Source organism: Rhinatrema bivittatum, chromosome 9 (genome assembly GCF_901001135.1).
Source record: "Rhinatrema bivittatum chromosome 9, aRhiBiv1.1, whole genome shotgun sequence".
NCBI lineage: Eukaryota > Metazoa > Chordata > Amphibia > Gymnophiona > Rhinatrematidae > Rhinatrema > Rhinatrema bivittatum.
The window spans coordinates 97,524,459-97,549,527 of record NC_042623.1 but is presented as its reverse complement, the minus strand read 5'-3'; the positions used below and the strand labels follow the sequence as shown (position 1 = coordinate 97,549,527).

Sequence of the window (25,069 nt, the reverse complement as noted above, 5' to 3'; positions counted from 1 at the left end):
GCTGAGTGCAAGTGGGGGGAGGGTAGGTAGACTGAGGAATCTAAACATTTCTTGAGGGTGGTGGGTGCATGAAATAGCCTCTTAATGGAGGTGGTGGAGACAAGGGTAGTATCTGAATTCAAGAAGCAGGCAAGCACAGTGGATGTCTGAAGGAGTGGTAGATTGTAGAGCTGAGTAGTTGTGTGGATGAGCAGACTAGATAGGAGGTATTGTCTTTCTGCTGTCACTATTTTATAGTAGGGTGGCACATGTAGGCTATGTTGCTATTAACAAAAGTGGAAGTAAGGAGCCTGGGAACTACAGGCTAGTCTGACCTCTGTGGTGAGCAAATTTAATGGAATTGTTGCTAAGAGGATCGTGCAGTTTTCTGGATGTGATCATATCTTGTTATATGCTGCCTTTGCCAAGGTTCTAGTTGATTAACAGAACATACAAAATAAAATAACCATGCATAAAACAGATTAATCACGTCAATCTCAAAATACCTAACAAGACTCAAGTCCCTGAAAGCTCACATATTGTGGGGGGTTTTTTGGGTTTTTTTTAATATGCCTTTGGAAGTTTTAACAGGGCCCAAGATCAGGTTTTGTTGTAATGAGCTCCATAAACGTGGAGATGGAGAATGCTTATTTCTTCATCCTACCCAGATGAGCATTAATCATTTCTCAGGATATCCAATAATCTGTTCTGCAATGAACATAGCCCTTGTTGGGTGTTTATATCTGGAGCATGTTGTTGGCCCAAGGAACAGATTCAAAGGCCAAGAGCTTAAGAATCAGTGTAACAACTTTGTATTCTTGTTTGTACAGGTATCCAATGAAGGTCTTCCAAAGCAGGTGAAATGTGTTCTTTGATATGGCCAGAGATTGGGTGAGATGCGTTCTACAGTAGCTGTAGAGATCTTATTGTTGAACCAGATTGACTATTGCACTTCAATTTATATTGGTCTCAGAGGTAGAATCTTAAGATGGCCAAACAGGTGGATAAGGTGATAGCAAAAGCCAGAAAGATGCTTGGGTGCATAGGGAGCGGAATGGCTAGCAGGGCAAAGGCAATACTGCCCCTGAATAAGTTCCTGCTGAGACATTGTCTTCAGAACCATATACAGGATTCTATCTTCAAAAGGATAAACTGAGTTAGTCCAAAGGCTGACTCCTAAAATGATCAGTGTTTTTCAGTCTAAATTATATGGGGAGAGACTTAAAGATCTAAACATATATACCCTAGCAAGGAAAGGTGAGAGGGAACATATTTAAATACCTTCCAGGTTATTATGTCTTTTCATGGAGAAGTGGGCTTCTTTCAAAGGAAAGGAGGCTCTAAACCTTGGGTCATAGATAAGGATGAAAAGGGGTAGACTGAAGTGTAATCTAAGGGAAGTAACTTAAATGCATGGGAGCAGCCTCTCTGTGGAGGGGAGCAGTATCAGGATCAAGAAAAGATGGGATAAACAGGATCTCTGTGGGAATGGCTGGTGTGGATGGGCAGACTACATAGGCTGTAATGGTCTTTCCTAAAGGAAGACTTATTTAAACCAGATCTGACTAGGACTAGAAGCCTCTGCCCAGTTCACTTATCCCTCTACCATAAGATGCTTGTGGCTTTTTTGCTCACTTTAATGATGGGAACACTTCTAAGCATTGTGGAATTGGGCTTTTGGTTGATTATAAATATTTCTTTTTTGTAGGTGAAATTATTCCATTTACACTTACTACTTCTGTATAGATCTTGTGGCATGAGCATTTGTGATATGACCTGCATAGGCTTTCCTGTACATTTAATTTTGATATTCTGCAGATCTGACTTGAGGTGAATGAAGCCCTAGGTGTGACACTTAAATACTTTGCCCTAAACCAGCTGGCAGCAAGATCCATTTTCAACAATGCTAATTGTAAGCAAGGGGCAAATTCAAGTTTATTGCTTTCACCCGTTTGAATCTTTGTTCCTTGCTAAGATTTAAAGACAAAACTTTGCTAAATTCAGTTTTTGAGATGCAGACAGTTTCCAGTTCTATGAATTAGCTTTCTAGGAAAGCATAAGGTACATAGAGCTGGAGCACAGCAGGTTCAAATTAAATACTAGTCTGTAGTGCTCCAATGAAACTGCTAGCTTAGACTTCAGTAATAACTGCACCACTATAAAATATAGGAGGTAGGTGAATGGCTTTAAACACCTGATGTTTAAATGTCTTAATATAAAATTTTGGTTACCAAATTGAATAGTGGTAAAATGCATTTAGTGTGAATGGCATAACAAGAAATGCAGGGCTTTTTTCATTGACTTATTCAACTAAAGTAGCAAATGGAAAGCATTGTTAGGTAGCACTACCAGGTTAGCCGCAGGTTGAATTCAGTTTCACTCTCCTGACAGGACTCACTTTCTGTGGGCAAAGTGAAAGATTAGAAGGAAGGAGGCAATTGTGTTGTGAATAGCCGATCTCTATCCATGAATATTTCACAAGTCAGTTTGCTCAAATATGGGATGCACAATACGTGCTGCTGATGTTCGGTGCTTGTTCATATAGCATGAAGGATGGCTTGTTCAGCAGTACTTATTGGCTGACTAGGAGCACGTACTCTTCTGGACAGCAGTGGGGCATTAGCTTTTGAGGTTCCTGAACTGATAATGCATGTTCCCAGCTTGCAAATTTGCTACACCAGAGCTATCATATACCAGGTCATTTTATTACTTGATTAGCTTGTAGCTAGTAAAAGCCACTGTATTAGGTGATTACATTCTTCCTATTTGAAGCTTGTTTGCAGGAGTCTGGGTTCTTGGGTCAAAAACTTCTTAAACCATATATTTTTTTACTCCATGTACTGGGTCAGAACTCTGTTCGTTATGCTTGTCTTTGCTTCTGTACATATAAACATGCTTTGTATATTTTGGAAGTGAAATATTTCAGTTAATATATGCAGATACTTCATTCTACAATGTAATTTGACGCATAAGCACAAAGTTAACTTTGTATGTTAGTCTTAGTCATCCTTCCTTGCATTTAAAGCAGTGATATAACATGGGTGGAGTAAGATTCATGCCAGTAACTTAAAACAGCTGTAACACAGCAGCTGACTGCTTGCTGGCTTCCTTCTGTATACTGATTAGTAGAGATGTCTCTCGTCACACCCAAAGCATTCATAGAGTTGAAAACATAATGTTCCACTTCATAATTTGGGCATATTTTAATATAAATGCTCAAAATGTCTGAACCAAGCAATGCAGTGTTTGTATTTTAACATCATTGCTCTTAACTGCATTCAACCATATAGGATACAGCTGATTTCTGGAGTGCTATCAAAATTAAGAGTAGTCCATCCCAAATGAAGGTCCTGGGAGAGATGGGACAGATCTGTATTTGATAAAACTGTCTGAGGCAGGCTGGGGGTTTGAAGAAAGCAAGACCAGGTTTTTATCTGGGTGGTTGGGTTGCATGGAGAGACTTGTATGCTATTGATGGGATTCTACCCTGAAGGAGATGAGAAGGGTGCGGTGGAGGGGAGATCTGAGTTATCAGGTAGATGTTAATGGCATATTTTACTGAAATTTATCTAAGCCCAAAATAACCAGAAGCTAAATATCCAGTGAAGGGAAGAAATCATTTTGAGCTGTGAGCAAACTTAGATTGGATTTCTTATTCAATGGGAAAGTCCTTGGATTTGTTCAGTGTTTATGCTTGCCTGGAGAATTCTAACTATGCCATGATTTTATGATTAAGACAGTACAGCAGATTATCTTACACATTAATGGACAGCTGACTCTGTGCTGGGCTGCATATTTCTTCCTTTAGCAGCATTTTCAATCCTCTCCCCCAGTAGCAATTTAACTTAATGTATTAATTGCTGCCTCTAAATGTAAGCAGACTTTTTTTTAAACACTACCTCTTTTCCTATGGACTTGAAAGTTCTAGTCTTTCATAATTTGCAGTGGGGCTAGTGATGTCCTAAATGCCTCATGCAGTCTTTGGTTTTTTGTTTGCAGCTATGAAAGTCCATGCATTTCTTCAAGGCTGAGGCTAATTTTCAGCATAGCTACTTTACCCATGTAAAAACATAACATGCCATACTGGGTCAGGCCAAGGGTACATAAAGCCCAGCATCCTGTCTCCAACAGTGGCCAATACAGGCCACAAGAACCTGGCAAGTTCCCAAAACCCAAGTCTATCCTATGTTACTGTTGCTAGTAATAGCAGTGGCTATTTTCTAAGTCAACTTAATAGCAGGTAATGGATTTCTCCAAGAACTTATCCAATCCTTTTTTAAACTAAGCTACACTAATTGCACTAACCACATCCCCTGGCAACAAATTCCAGAGTTTAATTGTGTTGAATGAAAGAACTTTCTCCGATTAGTTTTAAATGTGCTACATGCTAACTTCATGGAGTGCCCCTAGTCCTATTATCTGAAAGAGTAAATAACTGATTCACATTTACCTGTTCTAGTCCTCTCATGATTTTAAACACCTCTCATATCCCCCCCTCAGTCGTCTCTTCTCCAAGCTGAAAAGTCCTAACCTATTTAGTCTTTCCTCATAGGGGAGCTGTTCCATCCCCTTATTTTGGTTGCCCTTCTCTGTACCTTCTCCATTGCAACTATCTCTTTTTGAGATGTGGTGACCAGAATTGTACACAGTATTCAAGGTGCAGTCTCACCATAGAGCAATACAGAGGCATGACACTTTCCGTTTTTATTCACCATTCCCATTGTTTGCTTTTTTGACTGCCGCAGCACACTGAACCGACAATTTCAATGTGCTATCCACTATGACACCTAGATCTTTCTTGGGTGGTAGCTCCTAATATGGAACCTAACATTGTATAACTATAGCATGGGTTATTTTTCCCTATATGCATCACCTTGCACTTATCCACATTAAATTTCATCTACTACTATTTGGATGCCCAATTTTCCAGTCTTACAAGGTCTTCCTGCAATTTGCTTGTGATTTAACTACTTGAATAATCTTGTATCTGCAAATTTGATTACCTCACTCGTATTTCTTTGATTATATCCTAGTTAATGGGCAAAATACAATTTCCTTTGTACAAGAGAAGCATGTTGGTCTGAAGTGCTTTGGAACAAAACCTGGTTTTGTAGTAAATTTAAGTTTCTTAGCATTCAGATAGGTGGATCTACATCAGTGGGTTATGCAACTCTACCAGCAGATGGAGAAAGTTTGCCTATGGTAACAGATCAGGATCACAGGCTGCAGTTTTTCACACACCTGGTGCTGCAGGTAAATGTCACGGTACGTCTAAACCTGCAGTGGGTCACACCAGTAAGGACCCAGATGGCACAGATGATGAAACTGATCCTTGCTCCCTGGAGGATGGGGAAAATTCCTCCGGGTATAGAACTACTACATTTCCTTCTGAATTCCCAGATATTGGGTGTGCTGTGGCTGATTCCATTTCTAAGTCAGAGATCCTATTTTGATTTCTTGGTATAAAGCCTCATGTTTTCTTCCCTATTATGGAGGCTATTCAAGAATTGAATGGGGCACCCCAGATGCTAACTTTAAAGGGAAGGGCTATACTCCCCTATCTCTGGCTGCAGGAGAGCAATTGCGCTTCTGAAAGTGGATGTGCTTGTGTATGCTGTCACCAAGCAGACGACTATCCCCATAGGCCATCCTTAAGCAGGCCTTGTAGTGATAGCACTGAATTTGCAGATATCTTCTTTTGCTCCTTGGTGGCTTGCTCTTTACTTCTCTCTCAGGAAGTCAATAAATCTGGTGTGATATCCAGAGCAATGATGGAACCGGCAGCTGCCTTTTTGGCATATGCTGAAGTGCAGTCCAGATTGCAGCCTGCCAGAGGGGTGGCTTCAATAATAGTGGCCAGGCATCAGCAATGGTTCAGGAATTGGTTGGCCAATACAATCTTGAAGTCTAATCTTATGAAATTGCCCTTTATAGGATCACTTTTTAGTTTTGAGTGAGTTGGAAAAAAAATGGCCAATAAGTGGGGTGAAGCTCAGATTTCTCTGTTACCAGAGGATAAGCAGACAAAACTCTCCTTCAGCATGAGTTCATGCTAGGGTTTTCAGGTGCTTTTGACCCTACAGGAGTGGCTTCTCCAAGGACTCTGCCTTTGGGTAAGTCTCGGTTCTTTGTTCTAGGCAGCCCAGAAGGGGCACAGGCTTGGGTAGTGGTGCTCCCTGAGCCTCTTAATGAAGGTGTGCCCAACCCACCCTTGGGAATAGAGGGTCGCCTGTCTTTTTTTATTTTTTATTTATTTATTTTTATTGGAGGTGGGTCGATCATGTCGGACCAGTGAGTTCTGCAGGTGATGAGATGGTATACTCTGGAGTTTGTACCTCAGGATGTTTTCATGGTGTCTCTTCTGTGGAGTTGCAGGGAGACAAGATGTGGAGTGTATGCTGACGAGGCTCTGCATCCTCTAGTTCCAATGACCATGTCACAAGAAAATATGGGCCGATATTCATCTTTCGTTGTGCCCAAAAATTGTTCCTTTCACGCCATCCTAGATCTCAAGGGGGTCAACTGTCATTTGTGGATGACTCATTTTCACATGGAAGTACAGTTGGGAGTTTCTCAGGATTGTCAGGCATACCTTCATATACCCATCCTTCTTGGAGCTTCAGTGGTTTCTGTATTTTTTTGGGGCAACATTATCAGTTTTGAGCATTGCCTTTGTGTTGGCCTCTGTACCAACAACCTTTTCCAAGAATATGGTAGTGGTTGCTGCAGTATGGAGATGGCATTCTGGTTTCCCGTACATGATTGGCTGATTCAGGCCAAGTTTGGAAGAGAGCCTTCAGGTCTCATGAAAGGTGCCTCCTTGCTACAGAAACCAGGTTGGGTGGTGAACTTGGCCAAGAGCAATCTACAGCCATCCCAGACACTAAAGTATTTGTTTGGTTTGACACAAAGCCAAGGTAGGGTGTTTCTGCCAGAGGGCTGCATTCAGAAGCTGATGGTACAGGTGTGACTATTTATCGAAACAATATGCCTGACATTGTGATATCTACAAGTGCTCAGGTTGGTGGCTACCATAGAGGTGGTTCCATGGGCAAGGGCATATGTGCACCCTCTTCAGCTTGCTCCTACCAGCAGAGATCAGCATATGACTGCTGTGGGGATTGCAAGCAGACATCTATGGAAGGGGGTTTCCCTGCAATCGCCAGACTGGCTAGTACTTGACGTGAGCCTCCAGGGTTGGAGGGCTTGCTGTCAGTTGATAGCACTAGAGTACAGAAATGTCTCCCTGGACCATCAATTAGCTAGAAGCCTAAGCTGTCCAGTTGTATGCTTACGATTATAGACAGATTGCAGGGTTGATAAGTCCAGATAATGTCAGACAATGCGACTACAGTGGCTTACATCAATCGCCAGAGGAACCAAGAGCTAGCATGTGTCGCAGGAAATAGCCCAACTCATGGAATGGGCAGAAGTGCATCTGCGGGAGGTCTGTCTCACACTTTGCATGGAAAGACAATGTTAAGAGTGGACTCTCAGCAGACAATCTGGACCCAGGAGAACAGTAGCTGTCAAACGAGGTTTTCCAGCTCAAAGTGAACCCCTGAGGTCTCCTGTTTCTAGACCTGCTGGTGACATTTCACAATGCAAAGGTTTAGTCTTTTCAGTTGCAGGAGAAGTCAAAGGTCTTTGGGCATGGATACCCTCATGCAGGAGTGGTTGGAGGGCAAGCTTCTACATGCCTTTCCCCTGTAGCCCGGGGTGGTGCTTTTGGTGTTACTGGATTGGCCCAGGAGATTGTGGTATGCAGATTTGCAAAGGCTCTTGGTGGGCTCTCCTATCCAATTACTGGTTCACAGGGTTCTGCTACCGCAGTGGCATCTTCATGAAGACCAAACTGAGACTGGAAAATTGGGCATTAAAATGGCAGATGAAATTTAATGTGGATAAGTACAAGGTGGTGCATATAGGGAAAAATAACCCACACTATAGTTACACAATGTTAGGTTCCATATTAGGTGCTACAACCCAAGAAAGAGATCTAGGCATAATAGTGGATAACACATTGAAATCGGTTCAGTGTGCTGCAGCAGTCAAAAAAGCAAACAATGTTGGGAATTAGAAAGGGAATGGTGAATAAAACGGAAAATGTCGTCATAATGCCTCTGTATCGCTCCATGGTGAGACCGCACCTTGAATACTGTGAACAATTCTGGTCACTGCATCTCAAAGATATAATTGCGATGGAGAAGGTATGGAAGGGCGACCAAAATGATAAAGGGAATGGAACAGCTCCCCTATGAGGAAAGACTAAAGAGGTTAGGACGTTCCAGCTTGGAGAAGACAGCTGAGGGGGGGATATGATAGAGGTGTTCAAAATCATGAGGTCTAGAACGGGTAGATGTGAATCGGTTATTTACTCTTTCGGAAAAGACCAGGGGGCACTCCATGAAGTTAGCATGTGGCACATTTAAAACTAATCGGAGAAAGTTTTTTTTACTCAGTGCACAATTAAACTCTGGAATTTGTTGCCAGAGGATATGGTTAGTGTAGCTGTGTTTAAAAAAGAATTGGATAAGTTTTTGGAGGAGAAGCCAATTACCTGCTATTAATTAAATTGACTTAGACAATAGCCACTGCTATTACTAGCAACAGTAACATGGAATAGACTTAGTTTTTGGGTACTTGCCAGGTTCTTATGGCCTGGATTGGCCACTGTTGGAAACAGGATGCTGGGCTTGATGGACCCTTGGTCTGACCCAGTATGGCATGTTCTTAAACTACTTTCTGTATGGCCCTTGAGAGGGCTAGGTTGCTGAAGTGTGGATTTTTCCACTGCAGTGATTGCCACCCTTGATATGAGCAAGAGTTCTTAACTTCCTTAGCCTATGAGCATGTTGAGTTTGAGACTTGGTGTGAGGATCAAGAAGTTGGCCCTTAATTCATTGAAGGCATAGCTGGTGGCTCTTGCCTGTTCCAAGGTAAAGTGGATAGTGGGCCCTTGTTGCCATATCCAGATATGGCTTGTTTCTAAGAAGGGGTGAAGCATTTTCATCCTCCCATGCAGTTGCTGGTGCCCTTGTGGAGTCTTAATCTGCATTTTGGATTTTCTGCCAGGACCCTCCTTTTTGACTGCTGCATAGCCTCCTTAAGGTTACTTATCTTAAATGGTTTCTTGTGGTGGTCTCCGAACTGCAGGCCTTATTACCAGGAATGGTTTCTGCGAGTGACTCCAAGGGAGATACAGTTGAGTACTGATCTGTCCTGTCCTATTTTGCCAAAGGTGGTCTTGGATCTTCACTTGAATCAATTTCCCTGCAGACTCTGGACAGGGAGAGATGTGGATGAATACTGCCTGTTGCAGTCCTTGGATGACAAGAGGCATATCTAAGTATTTAGAGGTTTCTGAACCTCTCAGGAAGACTGGCTGTTTTTACTCCATGTTGGGAATAAACAGGGTTAGCCAGTGTCGCAGGCTGCAATAGCCCAATGGATTAAGGAGGTAGTCACAGCCATGTATGTGGATACTGAACAGCCATCTTCTAGTCAGGTTAGGGCTTGGGCAGAGATTACTGCTGTCTCCTGTTGATCTGCCGAGCTGTGATGTGGTCCTTGTGTACCTTTTCCAGGTATTACTGCCTGGATGTGCAGGCCCAGGAGAATGCAGCCTTCACATGTATAGCACTGATTGAACTGCAGTCTCCTGCCCTGTCTGGGAGTAGCTTTGGTACATCCCACTGGTTGTGGATCCATCTAGGTTTTATATACAGTGTCAAATGAAAATCACAATTTCATTTTCTTTTAATGAAGGTATCAGGTAAGTAGTAGTTTCTTCTTTTTAGGATTTTTACAATGCTTTATTTAGCTTGTTTGGTTTTTAACTTTTAAAAGGAATATTTTTCTTAATCTTGCTATGTGACTATTATGAAATGAGAAAATAGAGCATTGATGTCACCAGAACAAGTAATCTCTTAATTTTAGTAGTGCAAACAAGATGCTCTTAAATTCGTGTCTAAGCTGCTAGTAATGTTGAAATTGTAAATGCAAGTAACTAGTAGTTTAGCTCAGTGGTCTGCCACTGTCCCTGTAGCACTTCTGCCTGACTGCATGAGGAAGCAAGACCTGAACTGCACCATAGCCAGCAAACGTTTTTTTTCCCAAGGCCCTATCCCTGGAATGGGATTGAGTGTAGATGAGGCAGTATGAGCCTTTTGAGACTCTGCTCCACTCATCTCACCTCACACAGAAGCCAGAAAGGGACAAGGCTTGAGCAGACTGACCCAGTTTCATGGAAGCCCATTAATACTCAGCTGCAGTTGCTCCTCTTGAAAGATCAGCCCCGACTGGGAACAAGCTTACAGGGGTGGGGGTATTGTGGGGGCAAGGGAGGGATTTCTTACTGTTTAATGAACTGGGGCAGAGGGAAAGGGATATTTTTTTTAATGACTTGGTGGTGATGGACTAGATTGGGGGAGGGATGGCTTTTCAATGATGAGCAGGTGGCTGGCTGGAAGGGAGAGGGAGGTGTGTTTTTCTTGGACAATACTGTTTGCTAGATGGGAGAGGCTACTTAAAAAATAAATAAAGGAACATTTTTAGAATGTTCTAAAATGGCTAGTTGTCTTAAAATGAGACTGGCTGCAAAGCTAACCAGTAAGATTAAAGTTCTGGTGAAGAGGGAGTATATTCTCTCCCCCTTTACATTTCTGGATGATTTCCCCCTTCCTCTGCTCAAGTGCTATTACCAGTCCATATAATTAAAAAAAAAAAAAAAAAAGCTAGTTAGTCACTGGCATAATAGAAGTTTGAGAACCACTGGTATAGCTTACATATGCTCATCCTTATAGTCATGAATATTTCAGATAGTCCTAGAACTTGTCCGGTTTTAGTATCTAGCAAAACATGTTAGTTTTCTATATCGTTGTGACTTCCTAGCATACTTAGCTTTACACACAAAGCTTATTAAATTCTGCTTTTTTCTCTGCACTCTTCTGTTTTATCAACAAATTTTACACCTTTTTTTTAATCTCCATGTTTTGTAGTTTAAAGTAGACTTTTCTAGGCTCACTATGTCCTCGTTTCAAAATGCAAGGCACACCAGATTTTATATTCAAACATTGAGGTACTTTTAGAATATTTTCTTTTTGATAACCTAGTTCAGATGGTAAAATGTGGTCTTTAAGGTACATGCAATATTATCTGGGGTTATTACCCTGTAGACTGCCACTTGTCTATACCCAGACCTGGATAAACAATATGGCTTGCTGATCTGATTAGATTTCTGATTTTTGTAGTTTAAGTGTTTATGAATGTCTGAACAGAATATTCATGGACTTGTCCTACATGTTTTCCCTTGGGTACAGTTTAGTCATCAGAGGTAAGCACTTCTGGAAGCTATTGCCTTGGTTAATTGATGCTGAACTATTTTACAGGTGGCCAGCAACGGAATGTGCAGCCTTTTAGTGATGAGGATGCATCTATCGAAACAATGAGTCACTGCAGCAGCTTCAGTGACACTGCTAGCATTACGGATGAGGGTAGGTACTGACATTTGAATGGTTAATGCTGCCATATGATCTTATGTTGTACATTAGTAGAATTCTAGTCTTCTAGGGCCACAGACTGGGCTGGTTTTTAGGATAACCCTAAGGATCGTGCATGGAATATTTGCATACAGCTTGAGGAAGTGTGCATACAAATCTTTTTGATTCAGGATATCCTGAAAACACAACCAGTTTACAGCCCTCAAAGACTAGGGTTGCCCACTAGTGCTTTAAACTCCCACAGTGTCAGAGCCACTGTTTAAGATTATTCAGAAAGATCTGCTTCATTTTCAGGACCAGAAGTTGATGAAGAAGCAACTCAAGAAGACTTTGAATACAAGTTGAAGGGGTTTATGGACCTTACACTGGATAAGAGGTAAGGGTAGCTATCTTAGATGCCCAACCTTGTCCTTGGACTGCAAATGGGCCTGGCTTTCATGATTTAACTCTTCAATCACATTTGCTTCAAACCTGTTCAGCCTGGGTATGACACTCAAATGTGATCTGTTGCAGATTAATTATGCTTTAAGATGCCTTTTTCTAGCTAAGGCTGCTGCACAAGCTTAAACCTTACTTGACAACTGACTGCTTCCATATAGTATTCCATTTGCTTGTTCTGACAAATCTTTACTAATGTAATTCAATTTGTAGACTTCCTCATTCAATGAAAAGAGCACTACAGATAATACAAAATTCAGCAGCAAGAGTTCTGACTGCCTGTTGTGAACATTTTACCTCTGTGCTGCACCTGGGTTTCCAATCAAATTGAGAATAAAATAAGATTTTGACCTTGATCCACAAGACACTAAGCAATGATATCCTTCAGTGTATTAGTGCGTGCAAAGATTTCTAGACTAAGTAGGCACTTAACATAGAAATGATGGCAGAAAAGGACCAAATTTTCCATCCAGTCTGCATAGCAAGCTTATGGTAGTATCTGCCACGCTACACAAGTCACCCCCATGCTTAGTTTCCCAGACATCAGTCGGGGCCCTTTTTAGTTGCTGTTTGAACCCAATTCCCATTACCTCTTGCCTTTGAAGCAGAGAGATGTTGGAGTTGTATCAAAAGCATCAGGTTTATTGGTTGAGGGTAGTAACAACCACATCAAGTTACCCCATGCAGTTTTTTTTTCTCCATTTCCATCCTCTAGCATCTAGGGATCCAGTGTTTATCCCATACCTCTTTGAAATCTTTCACTGTTTTTTGTCTTCACCTCCTCCATAAGGACATTCCAAGCATTCACCACCCTCTCCATGAAGAAATATTTCCTGACATTGGTTGAGTCATCCTCCCTGGAGTTTCATTTTGTGCCCCCACCATTCTGATTTCTTTCCAACAAAGTGTTTGTGTATCAGGTATCTGAAGGACTCTATCATCTCTCCTACACCTCTCCTCCAGGACATACATATTTCCTACCTTTCCTCATAAGTCATGTGGTCGCCTTCTCTGGTCCATTTCCATCCTGTCTCTCCTTTTTGAGATACATTCTCCAGGTGAGGCCTCATGAAGGACTTGTACAAGGGGATTACCACTGTTTTTACTGGTTCTTCCTATGCAGGCTAGCATTCTTCTGGATTTAGCTACCACCTTGTCACTTTGCTTCGCTGTCTTTAGATCACTAGATGCCATCACCCCAAAGTCCCTCTTGCTCCATGCACAACAGCCCTTCACCCCATCATACAGCTCTTTTGGATTGCTGCACCTCAGATGCACGATTCTTCACTTCTTGGCATTGAATCCCAGCTGCCATATCTTCAATCACTGTTCAAGCTTCCTTAAATTGCATCTCATTCTCTACTCCTTCTATATCCACTATGTTGCAGATCTTAGTATCTGCAAATAGACCATCTTTACCTCTCTCCCTTCTGCAATGTTGCTCACAGATATTGTACAGAACTGGTCCTAACACCGATCCTTGTGGCACTCCACTTACCTACTCTGAAGAGAGAACAGTGTTTCCATTTGCCATTACGCACTGCCTATCTGTCAAATGGTTTGTAATCCACACCACCACCTTGGTGCTCACTCCCAAGCTTCTCATTTTATTCATAAGCCTCCTATGAGGGACCATATCAAAAGCTTTGCTGAAATAAAAGTAGATCACGTTGTGTGCTCTTCCTCAATCCAATTAGTCACCCAATCAAGAAAATCAGTCAGATCTGACAGGACCTTTCCCTGGTGAAGCCATGCTGCCTTGGGTCCAGCAATCCTCTTGACTGTAGATAGTTCAACATCCTTTCCTTCAGCAGTCTCCATTAATTTTGCCACCACAGAGGTGAGGCTAACTGACCTGAAGTTTCCAGCTGTCTTGTCTGGTACCACTCTTGTGGAGCAGGACCACCACCACTCTTCCCTAATCACTTGTCACCCACTCCTGTTTTCAGGGATCTATTGAACAGGTCATGCAGCAGACCCACCAGTACTTCTCTGTATCCTGGGATGAACCTTGTCCACTTTGTTTTCCTAGCTCTTCCCATACAGTTTCATCTACCCCATCTCCACATAGTCTTGTCAGCCAGCAACAGTCCTTTTCCAGGGTCATCTTTGAACACTAAGCTGAAGTATTTCATATTTTTGCCGTTTCTTCATCTCCAGTGCTCCTTGTCACCTTTTGATTTTACTATACCATGTCAGGCCTCCCTTCGTTCTGATATATCTGAAATGTTTTGTCTCCTCCTCCCTTTACCTCTTTGGCAGTTCTTTCACTTGACTTTTTGTTTTCCTGATTTTTCTTATTCTTCCGTTAAAACTGAGATACTGTGTTCCTTTTCTTGGGGTCCTTTATACTTCTCGAATACTGTTCTTTGCCTTAATTTTTTTCAGCCACTTCCTTAGAGAACAGATCGGTTTCTCTTTAGTCTTACCTTACTCTTTACTTTCCTAACATATATAGATTTATTGCCTTTTTAATAGCTCATTTAAATTTGGCCCACTGTTCAATCTCACCCAATTTATCCCAGTCCTCCAGGTTCATTCCCCATTTTGACAAAGTCTGTATTTGTGAAATTCAAAACTTGGGTCTTTGACGTCTCTGTATCATATTTGCAATATCAAACCATACTGTTGGATGATCACTGGTGCTCAGGTGAACCCCCAACCCAAACATCAGAGACATTAGCCCCATTAGTGAGAGGATCACACACTCTCTCTCCCTCATGGGTCCCATTACCATTTGTTTGAGCAGAGCTTCTCTTTGTAGATTCTGCATAAGGGATGAGCCAAACCACAATCTCCACTGAGCAACACTTCCCCCTTTCCCAACTTTTGGATGTCCTATCAGGTCTCTGTCCAGTTCATCCATTTTTTGGGTTGGAGACCTGTAAATCACACCAGTAAAAACTGAAGCACAATCCTTTTTAGGGCAGTCCATAATGCTGCTTTACCCCATGTCCCTTGCAATTCAATTGTTTGACAAAGAGCTGCTACTCCCCCCTCTTCTGTCCTCTCAAGTTATAGCCCAGGATGGCTGCATCTCAATCATGAGACTCTGAACCAGGTCTCTCTTACAGCAACAATGTTCAATTCTGTCTCTACCATTAGGGCCTATAGGATAGCAGTCCTTTGTTCTATAAGTTAGTTATTTCAATATACTAGCCAGGAGTCTAAAACACTAGCTAGATTAGAGGTTTCAAAACATGCAACAGGAAATACAAGAGAGAACAGTATCCGCAAGAAATCAGTCTATGGCTAGCAAATTAAAAATTAAACTTCTCTGGTCACAAGCACAGATGTATCTGGAGAGGCTCCTGAACAACTTTCTCTTCTATTTAAGTTACTACTTAATCAACCCCTGCAGAGCCTTGAGTCACTAGAGCCAAAGGCTAATACTCTTAACTATAACATCAGGAGACTGTCTTCTAGATGTACTATTCATACTAACGGTTTGCTTAGTGGAATATCGCAAGACGCAGTTGCTAGGCTATTGGTGTGGAAGGAGTCATTCTTCTCCACTTCAGCTGTTTTGTTTTATAAAGTTGTTTCTTTTCAAGGAAGTGTTTGGGCTTTAAGACTCCTCCAACATAGGGATTTCTATTACATGGACTTATGAGCTGGTAATCTAGGTTCATACAGTAACCCTCTACTTTGTGTAATGGCTTATACCATTTTTAAATTCTCTGAGCAGGTTCATTTAGTTTGTTGTATTGTATGCAAATGTGGTGGTTTTTTTTATTGTAAACCACCAAAAATATTGGGTTGTCATAGCAAATGTTAAATGGAAGAAAAAAGGAATCAAATCTTGTTTAATCATAAGTTGCAAGTGATTCAAATTGGGGTGTAAATGAGATCCTGTTTCCATTAGAAGGTGCATGAATACTCAGCCCATGTGCATGAAGGTTCCTTTTCATTAATGGCATTCACACTGAATTATTAATACAAGGAATTATATTGAGGAAAGTGCCTGTTATTTATTCAACATATCTCCTCTTTGGATTGTAGTATGGGGTTAAATGATAGTCACAATGAATATACATCAAACACATTCTTGAACAGCTAACTGTAACTATTTTTACCTGAAAAGTCAGACTGACTTTAGTCCTGGGGGAATTCTGCACTACTGCACAGAAAGTAGCAGAAGAAACCCTAGCATGCCACAAACGGGGCACACTAAGAAGGCCCCGTGAGAATGTGTATGTGGGAGGGATGCTTGAGTGAGTGCCAGAGGGAGCCTATATGAGGAGATTCTGAAGGCATGTATGTGAGATTGGGAGCTGGTGTGTATGAAAAAAGATCGTGTGTGTATATGTGAGCCTGCATGGAGACATAGGTAGCTTGTGTGGGTGTGTATGCAAGCGAGAAGGGACCCTGTAAGAGAGTGTCTGTGAACTAGAGGGAGCCTGTGTGAGGGGCAGTACTGAGAACGGGGTCAAACTCTGGGACTGGCGATAAGAGTGAAAGGGGTTGAGCCTAGAGGTGGAAGAGTTGGGGCTTGAGATGGCAAAGTGGCCAGGGGAGTAGGGAGAGTGAGTGGAAGGGACACTCTTACAGTGAATTTCTAGGGAAACTCTGCTCAAAATATTTAAAATTCTGCATCTCTAATTTTTTTTTCTGTATTAATTTAAAATGTAATTTAAAGACTTGTGTAAACTGTCTTGACGAATATAAAGTTTGCAGAATTAAACTTTTGTGTGCAGAATTCCCCCAGAAGTACTACTTGCAGTCATCAGACCATGGTTATATACATCCAGATAGGATTTCAGTTTAACTAAAAAAAAATCAGCATTAAATGCCTTCTATTAGAATTAATAGACTTTTTCAGTTAGTCTGAAAAACCTCATCTCTGACCATGTATAATGCAATATACCTGGATTTTTCAGTTTTCCATTAATATACAAAAATGAAGAACTTGTTTCTAAATGTCATGCTTAAAATCTCTTGTCAAGGGAAAATTGAACTGTAGTGTTTTGAGGATCTTTTCATCCATCTCAAATGGAATGTGCAGTAGGGCAACAAGCAATGCAGAAGCCTATATTTGTCTTGTAACTATACTGAGCTGAGCTGTTTGTCTAATGTGTTCAAAGTAATGGGGCTTGGATTGATGGTTACTATAAGAAAAGTACTCTTGGTATCTAGCAAGGCTGTCAAACCCGAGCTCTCAAGGCTTACCAGCTAATCTGCTTTTATTGGGAGGGCTGGGTTTAAGATATCAAAATATTCATGGGATGCTTATGGAAGATTCTAGTACAGTTATTAGCTTGCACACTTTGTATTCTGAAAATCAGACCAATTTGTAGTATAGTGGGCTGGCTTTTGACACATGGTAATATAGACAGGTGGGAGATGGCACCCAGGCAAGATTACTTTTTTGAAAGCAATAGTAATAAGCTCTGTTCTTAGTGAAATGATTAGGAAACTTACAAATTGGTACCATTTTTAATGTACATATTCTGCTGTTTAAAACATATTTGATCAACTAAAAATAGGCTATTTGTAGCAGCTGTCACTTTAATAAAGTAATCAATGAATGGTATGAGATGTATAGCCACCTCCTGTTCCTGGACTCAGAGCCTGAAGTGATTTTTAGGTCAGTTGACTTGAATTCTATTTTTCTTTTTGCAAGTTTTGCTGACAAAGCTGAAGCAGTGCAAGCTATAAGATGAACATCTCTGCTAGGCGGCAGCTTTTGAGTGTTCCGTTTTGATCGCCTTTTCTCTCTCCACAGTGCAAAGACGAGACAGGTAGCTCTTGAGGGTCTCAAAAATGCCCTGGCTACAAAGATCCTGTACGAGTTTATTCTGGAGAGAAGGATGACTTTAACGGATAGCATTGAGCGCTGTCTGAGGAAAGGTAACGGCCAATGAAGTTATGTAGGAGGGTATTTCATCTCTTGGTTCTGGGTGCCCATATGCTACTCTGTGCATTCCTACCACTTTTCCATTGCTTTAGGTACAACCTTAAATTGCAAGCCCTCTGAGTACAATACCTGAATGTAACTCATCTTGAGCCACCAATGAAGACCTGACCTAAAATCTAACTCCAAGGTGGACACAGATTTAGTCTGTAAATGAAGCATGACTTAGCCTGCCCAACTGCTGGATACTGTCATATTTAGTGCAACTTTCCTGGATCAGCATTACTTTTTCTTTCCATCCTTTCAGTTTTCTATTTATAGTTCAATACAGAATGGGACAGTCAGATCTTTTTAGCTTCTTTCTACTAAATAGGGTTAAATTTTAAATTGTTTACATTTTCATTTCTTTTTTAATTTCCTGACTAATGCTATTGGTAGCAATTACACCTTGGCTGCTACCAATGTTCCCTCTAACTTTTGAAAGGCTACATGTGCAAAATTTTCTTTTGTGCCACTTTGAATTTTTTGGGCCCACTATTTCACTGTGTGGGGTTCGGGACCTGTGTGCACAGCTTAGAGGGAACAGTGGTGCTGACATTCGGCTCGATCCAGTAAGGCCGCGGTAAAAACAGTGCGGCAGTGTCAGGCGCACCCTTCCTCCCCGCACGCACAGTTCTCTTCACTAACTCCCCGATACTCTCCTCTAATCGCATGCAAATGCATGCCGCGGCTTTAAAGCGGTAGGGAAGGGTTATGGCCGCGTAACCCATTTTACTGTATAGGCGCTAATACAGTGCCTATACAGTAACCTGGGTGCGCTGGTACCTGTCATTTCAAATGACATTTGAAATGACAGGCACCAGGAAGTGTAAAAATCAAAATTTGTAAATACCTGTCGGAGGGCCGCGTGGGTCCAGGCGGCCGGCGGGATCCGGGGGGCCGGTGGTCGCGTGTTAAATCTAGGCCGCGGGTGGGCGCGGCGGCGGGACACGCGTTAGTTCGAGACGGCCGGCGGGCGGCGGGTGGTCGCGTGTTAAATCTAGGCCGGGTCCGCACAGGCGCACATTCATTCATTCACTGCCGGTGGGGGCTGCCGGAGAGGCAACCCCCACCGGCAGTGAATGAATTCATTCATCCAGCGGAGGAGCCGGCTGCTTTCGCCACCGGCTCCTCCGCCTGGATGAATGAATGCGCGCCTGTGCGACCCCTGCGTTTCGGCGCTCAAGGCAGTCACATGCCGTGACGTCACGCCTTGAGCGCCGAAACGCAGGGGTCGCACAGGCGCGCATTCATTCACTGCCGGTGGGGGCTGCCGGAGAGGCAACCCCCACCGGCAGTGAATGAATTCATTCATCCAGGCGGAGGAGCCGGCTGCTTTCGCCACCGGCTCCTCCGCCTGAATGAATGAATGCGCGCCTGTGCGACCCCTGCGTTTCGGCGCTCAAGGCGTGACGTCACGGCATGTGACTGCCTTGAGCGCCGAAACGCAGGGGTCGCACAGGCGCGCATTCATTCATCCAGGCGGAGGAGCCGGCGGCTTTCGCCTGGATGAATGCGCGTCTGTGCGACCCGGCCTAGATTTAACACGCGACCGCCCGCCGGCCGTCTCGAACTAACGCGTGTCCCCCCGCCGCCGCTGCCGCCGCCGCCTGGAACAGGCGCCCACCCGCCCGCGGCCTAGATTTAACACGCGACCACCGGCCCCCCGGATCCCGCCGGCAGCCTGGACCGACGCGGCCCTCAAACAGGTATTTAAAATTTTTTTTTTCTTCTGACAGGTTTTATGTGTCCCACATCATTACATTTTCTCGATCATCTCTGTATCACTTTTTTTTAAATTGTGTTTTATTGTTTTTGAGTGTCTTAAGCGGTGTCGATGGATTTGTTACTAGACTCACAGTCCTAACTCCTACTAGGGGGAGGCGGTAAACTAACACGTTACGGCCGCGGCAAAACAGTGCGTTACTAATGAGAACTTGAGCGCGCGTTACGGTATCGGAGGGGAATAGCTAATTCCTTCATTATACAGCTAATTCGTTCATTTACATGCCGGGTGCGGGAAGGGTTACGCGTCTGTTTTAAGAAGCGCTACGGACGCGCGAAACTGGAAACTGTATCGCTGATTTGCCTTACGCGTCCGAATTGTGCGCAGGGAGCTCGTTACAGACGAGAAAACTTCAACTGAATGTTACTGTATCGAGCTGATTGTGGGTGTTCAGCTCCCTTCCCTTCCCCACCCCTAACTTCACACCTAGCATTCAGAATGCTTCAGTATTACTTTGTGATCTGAGGTGCTTCCTCGTAGACCCTGGAACGAATAGATTAACTTCATTCCATGTCTGAGCTGCCTGTGACAGAAGGGCCTTATCACTTGTTGCTTATCTTGGCTTTTACTTTCATTTTCTACACATCTTGTTAGTGGGGCTCCCCAGACTTGTCCTGGTGACCCCACAATCATCTGGGTTTTCAGGATATCAACAATGAATACACATGAACTTGCATGCAGATGTATCATTCATATTGTGGATACCTGAAAACATGACTGGCTCGAGGGGTTTCCCTAGGACAGGCTTGGGAACCATTGCTCTAGCCAGTTCAGTAATTCTGTAGTTGCTGCTTCTGCATGAGTGTTCTCTTTTTCCACCTCCTCTGCTCTCTGTCGTAGGTAAGAGTGACGAGCAGCGAGCTGCAGCTGCACTGGCCTGTCTCCTCTGCTCTCAGCTGGGAGCGGGAATCGAGAGCGAGGAGGTTTTCAGGACTCTCCAGCCAGTACTGAAGAACATAGTGTGTGATGGAACAGCCAGTGTACAGGCAAGGCAGGCTGTAAGTAGTAGAAAAGTGGACCCTTTCTTTTATCAGGTTCTACTAAGGTCAGACAGGATGGCATGTAAGGATTCAGCTTCATTATGGCAAACCGAATGACCCTCTAACATAGAGGTGTGCATTTGTCTTCAAACGATGAAGAAAATACAACAACTTCTTTCTGAAAACAAACCAGGACCATCCACTGCTGAACTTCATTGACTTTAGTTGCAGAAAGTTGGGGAAAAAAAATGTCACCACACAGCTCCCAGCCATTCAAGACTGTAACTTACCCTATCTGTGGGGTCATGGCAAGCCAAAGTGGGGCAAGAGCAATCCCCAGCTGCTCCTGCCCTAACGGATCCTGGTCGTACACCAGAATATTGCTGGCCAGTGGCCACTGGGCCAGCCAGTGCTATTTTAAAACAGGCCCTGGTGAGGACAGGAGTGACTGGGGTTTAATCTCCATTTGGCTTAAGCTGGCTGTAAGAGTAGGGAAGATATGGTCGGGGGAGGGGGGACAAGGAAGGGTGGAGGTTTTAATTGTACTGGCATTGGGGGAAGGAGGGGGTTCCTGAACATTTTCCTCTTGAGGTGGGTTTTCTATTCTTGCCATTTTTTATTTAGTTTAAACATAAAACTCTGGAATAGAAGAAAACTATACTCATTCCTGCAGCATGGTATTGGTACTTCTGTGTAGTATGCTTGTGTGGTTCCTGCTAAAATACTTTCAAATATTTTGCGTGTGGCAAATGAACTTGATGTGACCCAAGCTAGAGCTTGGTTCAGGGCTAACTTTTTATATATATATATTTTTTTTGTTGGCTCTTCATAGCTTTGTTTTCAATCTCCTCTCGCCCCCAACTCCCAGATGGTATATCTGGGCAACTCCAGGACCCATTACTGGCTTGGGAGCTGAAGGGGGACCATCCCCGGAGGGTGCATCCTTGTGCTCCTCAGCCAGCAGGAGATGCCAACGTAACAGCAGCGGTCCCTCTATCCACACATCTGTTTAATAGCCCTTTCATCACCACTGTGACCATATTGCAGGAAGGGGAAGTGACTGGAAATATTTAGATATTGAGGCCAAGGCCCCTCTAGTGTTCTGTGCACACAGGATTTGTTCTGTGTCGAGTCCTTCCATTTTTATTGTAGATTGGGTTTAGAAGTCCACTATTGCATAGCTAGGAAATGGAATGAATGGCTTGGGAGTCAGTCCAGTGTTCTCAGCCTGGTTTGTGTAGGAGTAATAAAAACTTATCACAGTGAGCAAGCAGAAGAGATGGACTGCAAGAAGTGTTCTGTGGGAGTCTGGGAATAGTGCATCTGTATGCCTGAAACGACAAGCGACTGCAACAGGGTTTGTAACTGAGCTGTTTCTCCGGACTGCTTGCTGAGCCTTGACGCTCCTTAACTTGGCATTCTCAAAGTGACTTGGTGGCTGTGCTGCCCATGAGTGTATTGTGCCATGGTTACTCAGGGGAATAACTTTTTTCCAGTTTTCTTCTGAGCTTGGGGCTGGGTACATGCCAGGATAATTCTTGTTCCATCCTCTCCAGTGGCACTTGGGTGCCCCCCCTGAAAGACCACTTAGTGGCTAGAGTAATACTTTTTTCTTTGACCTTAAGGAGACCAAAATATGGAAAATATTTTTTGTTCTTATCCCAAATAAGTAGTATGTAGATAGAGCTCATAAATATTTAGTGCTGTTGTCCTGAAAACCAAAGCAGATGGCTTTTTTTTCCCAGTTTTGAAACTGAGGGTGATAGTACATGGCACCCAGGGGAAACTTCATAGTCTGAACTTGGCTTTTTGTAGGATGTACAATTCTGTTAATATGAGGAACATCTTCCTTGGCTAATAAGCTTCTAGATTAGAGTGCAGACTAACACACAATGAACTGGTGAGGGCCCTGAAATGGACATTTTGTTTTTGTCATTTACAATTTGGGGGATAATACACTATCCTGGAAGAGCTAGAGAATTTGTGATGCCTGATAGGGGCAAATAACTAAACTTAACAGTTAAGGCAGGGGTGGCTACCTCTTGTCCTCAAGATTCTCAGGCCTAGTTTTCAGGATATCCAGAATGAATATGCATGACAGGTTTGCATACAATGAAGGCAGTACATGCAAATCTCATGCATTAGCATTCTGGATATCCTGAAAACTAGGCCTGTCTTTGGCTCTTGAGAAACTAGAGTTCACTATGCATGATTTAATGTCTGACCTTTTATGCTATTAAGTGTTACACTTTAATATAAGGATGACAGCCCTGCCAGAACACTTACAGGGACTTGCTAATTGATTTCTTTATCTGTAGTTTCATAGCTGTTCAAATCCAATGTATCAAATTGGTAAACATATTTTTTTTCCTATCATACACTATCCTAGAAAAGTTAGAGAATCTGATGCTCGACTGGGGCATATAACTAACTATTCTAGTTACCTTGGCTAAGAACATGACATGTCTATACTACAAGTTTTAACTTAGGCCTAGTATGTTGACTGGTGTATTTTCCTCATAAACCGTATATAACTCCAGCTTTTTAGCTGATTTCTTTCTGGTTCTTGACTGTACAAACCAGGGTTGGAAGCTTAGTAGGAGCACCCAAAGAACACTTTGTATTTGACTGTAATACTGGTGGAATCAGTGTACCAAATTTTAAAGGCTGTTCAAAATGAATCCCTTCTGTGTATTTTGTCCTGTTAGTCACTGTATGTAGACAGAGGGAATAGAATATTTAACTTGCTTTAAATGCTCTGTTAACTGGAAATATATCTAAAATCTGAACTTCACAAATGGCAGTGTTAAGTGAAACACATCTTTTTTTTTTTTCTGTTTTTAGTGTGTAACCGCTTACGGACTCTGCTGTTTTATTGCTACCGATGATATAACTGTAAGTATGTGGTTATGTACCTTCTACATCCCTGGCTGTGTGGGAGGTTGCAACTGAGGCATTTAATTTCCTCTGTTACATCTAGGATTTGTACACAGCCATGGAATGCTTGGAAAACCTATTCACTAAATCCTATCAGAAGGAGAAGGTGACTGCCAGCACACCCCTGCACACCCACTCCCTCCTCACATGGGCACTCTTGCTGACAATCTGCCCAACTGCTGAAGTTAAGAAGAAACTTGAAATGTATGTATGGATAGGTCAAACTAAATCTGGCCATGCTAGAGCTTGCTACATGGTGGCTGGGTACACCCTCTTTTGTTCTGTATATCAATGGCATGTGGTTTGAGGCTGAAGCTATAGGTTGATCAGATGCTGGAATTCAGCTTACATAATCTTTCAAAATTAACTGGGAGTGTCTTACTTTCCTATATATGTATAGGTTGAAAAGACTTGTGTGTTCAACCTGTATATACACAGGAAAGTAATCCTAGGGCATGGGCTGTAGGGTGCTGACTTCTTCTACTTTTGTTCACGGCAATACTGATTTATAAAGTAGGTGCCTCCCACAAGGCACCCTCCATTGGAATATAGATGAGGCAAACAGCAGTAACATCTTCCAGGAAGAGTAGGAATGGAGGAACATACCACCTTCTTTTGGACTAGTTTGGAGAAAATGTTTAGAAATAAGTTGAATATAAATAAGGTTAAAGATGGTCAGGAGTGAAGCAATAGAGTGCTGAAAAAGGGCAATGGAGTTGTCCCAAGGTGGTGTCCCTAGTAGGCACAGGTGAAGCAAGCATCAACTTTCTGGACACTGAAAGCAAGATTTCCGCACCACAGAAGACCCTGCAAGTCTGAAAAGCAAGATTTCCCCACCACAGAAGACCCTGCAAGTCTGAAAAGCATGAAATGGTGAACGTGAGCAGTATTGTGGATACTTAAGACATGGGTTATGGATAGTGATGAGCAGAGACAGGTGAAAATCTTAGAAGGGGTGGGGGGGGGGGGGGGGGGAAGGATGGTTTTGAGTATTTTCTTGCCCATGAAAAACACCTGTCTTGCACATTCAGATGTTGGAAGCTGAGGCAACAATTCATCTGCATAACACTCACATGCCTGGAGAAGGCTAGATGACTGAACCAAAAAATACATAGTTGAGTATTTTGTATATCTGTGGTAGAGGAAAGTTATCGCGAGAAGAGGTAGATACAGGGACCCTGTGGAGGAGATGCCACAGGAAGCAAAAGTAGTTGGAGCCAGAATATTCATATTCAATATGACTGTTCTGCAAAGTGCTGCTCTTAGGGGAAGAGCAACCTAAATTATAGCTGCCCAATGCAAGGTACCACATTAGAAGTTACCATTCAGGAAAAGGATGTAGGTATCAGCATTGAAGTCTTCTCAATGTGTGGCAGTGGCCAAGAAAGCAAATGGAATGCTAGGAATTATCAGGAAAGGCATGGAGACTAAAACAGAAAATAGCATAACGCCTCTGCTTCATGTGTGACCTCGTCTTGAGTAGTGTGGTGACCAGAACTGCACACATCTTAGATATCGCAGAATTAGAAAAGGTACAGAGAAGGGCAACCAAAAT

At 42.8% G+C, this 25,069-nt stretch overlaps 1 protein-coding gene across 1 annotated transcript in view; it reads left to right on the top strand.

Annotated features, from left to right (window-relative positions):
* IFRD1 (interferon related developmental regulator 1) overlaps positions 1–25,069 on the top strand; it is a 62,338-nt gene that overhangs the window by 20,056 nt on the left and 17,213 nt on the right. The window contains exons 2-7 of the mRNA XM_029616944.1: positions 11,370–11,474; positions 11,775–11,856; positions 17,644–17,768; positions 20,438–20,595; positions 23,422–23,472; positions 23,558–23,718. Of these exons, the coding sequence (XP_029472804.1) occupies positions 11,370–11,474; positions 11,775–11,856; positions 17,644–17,768; positions 20,438–20,595; positions 23,422–23,472; positions 23,558–23,718 (682 nt within the window). The remainder of the gene's footprint in view (positions 1–11,369; positions 11,475–11,774; positions 11,857–17,643; positions 17,769–20,437; positions 20,596–23,421; positions 23,473–23,557; positions 23,719–25,069) is intronic.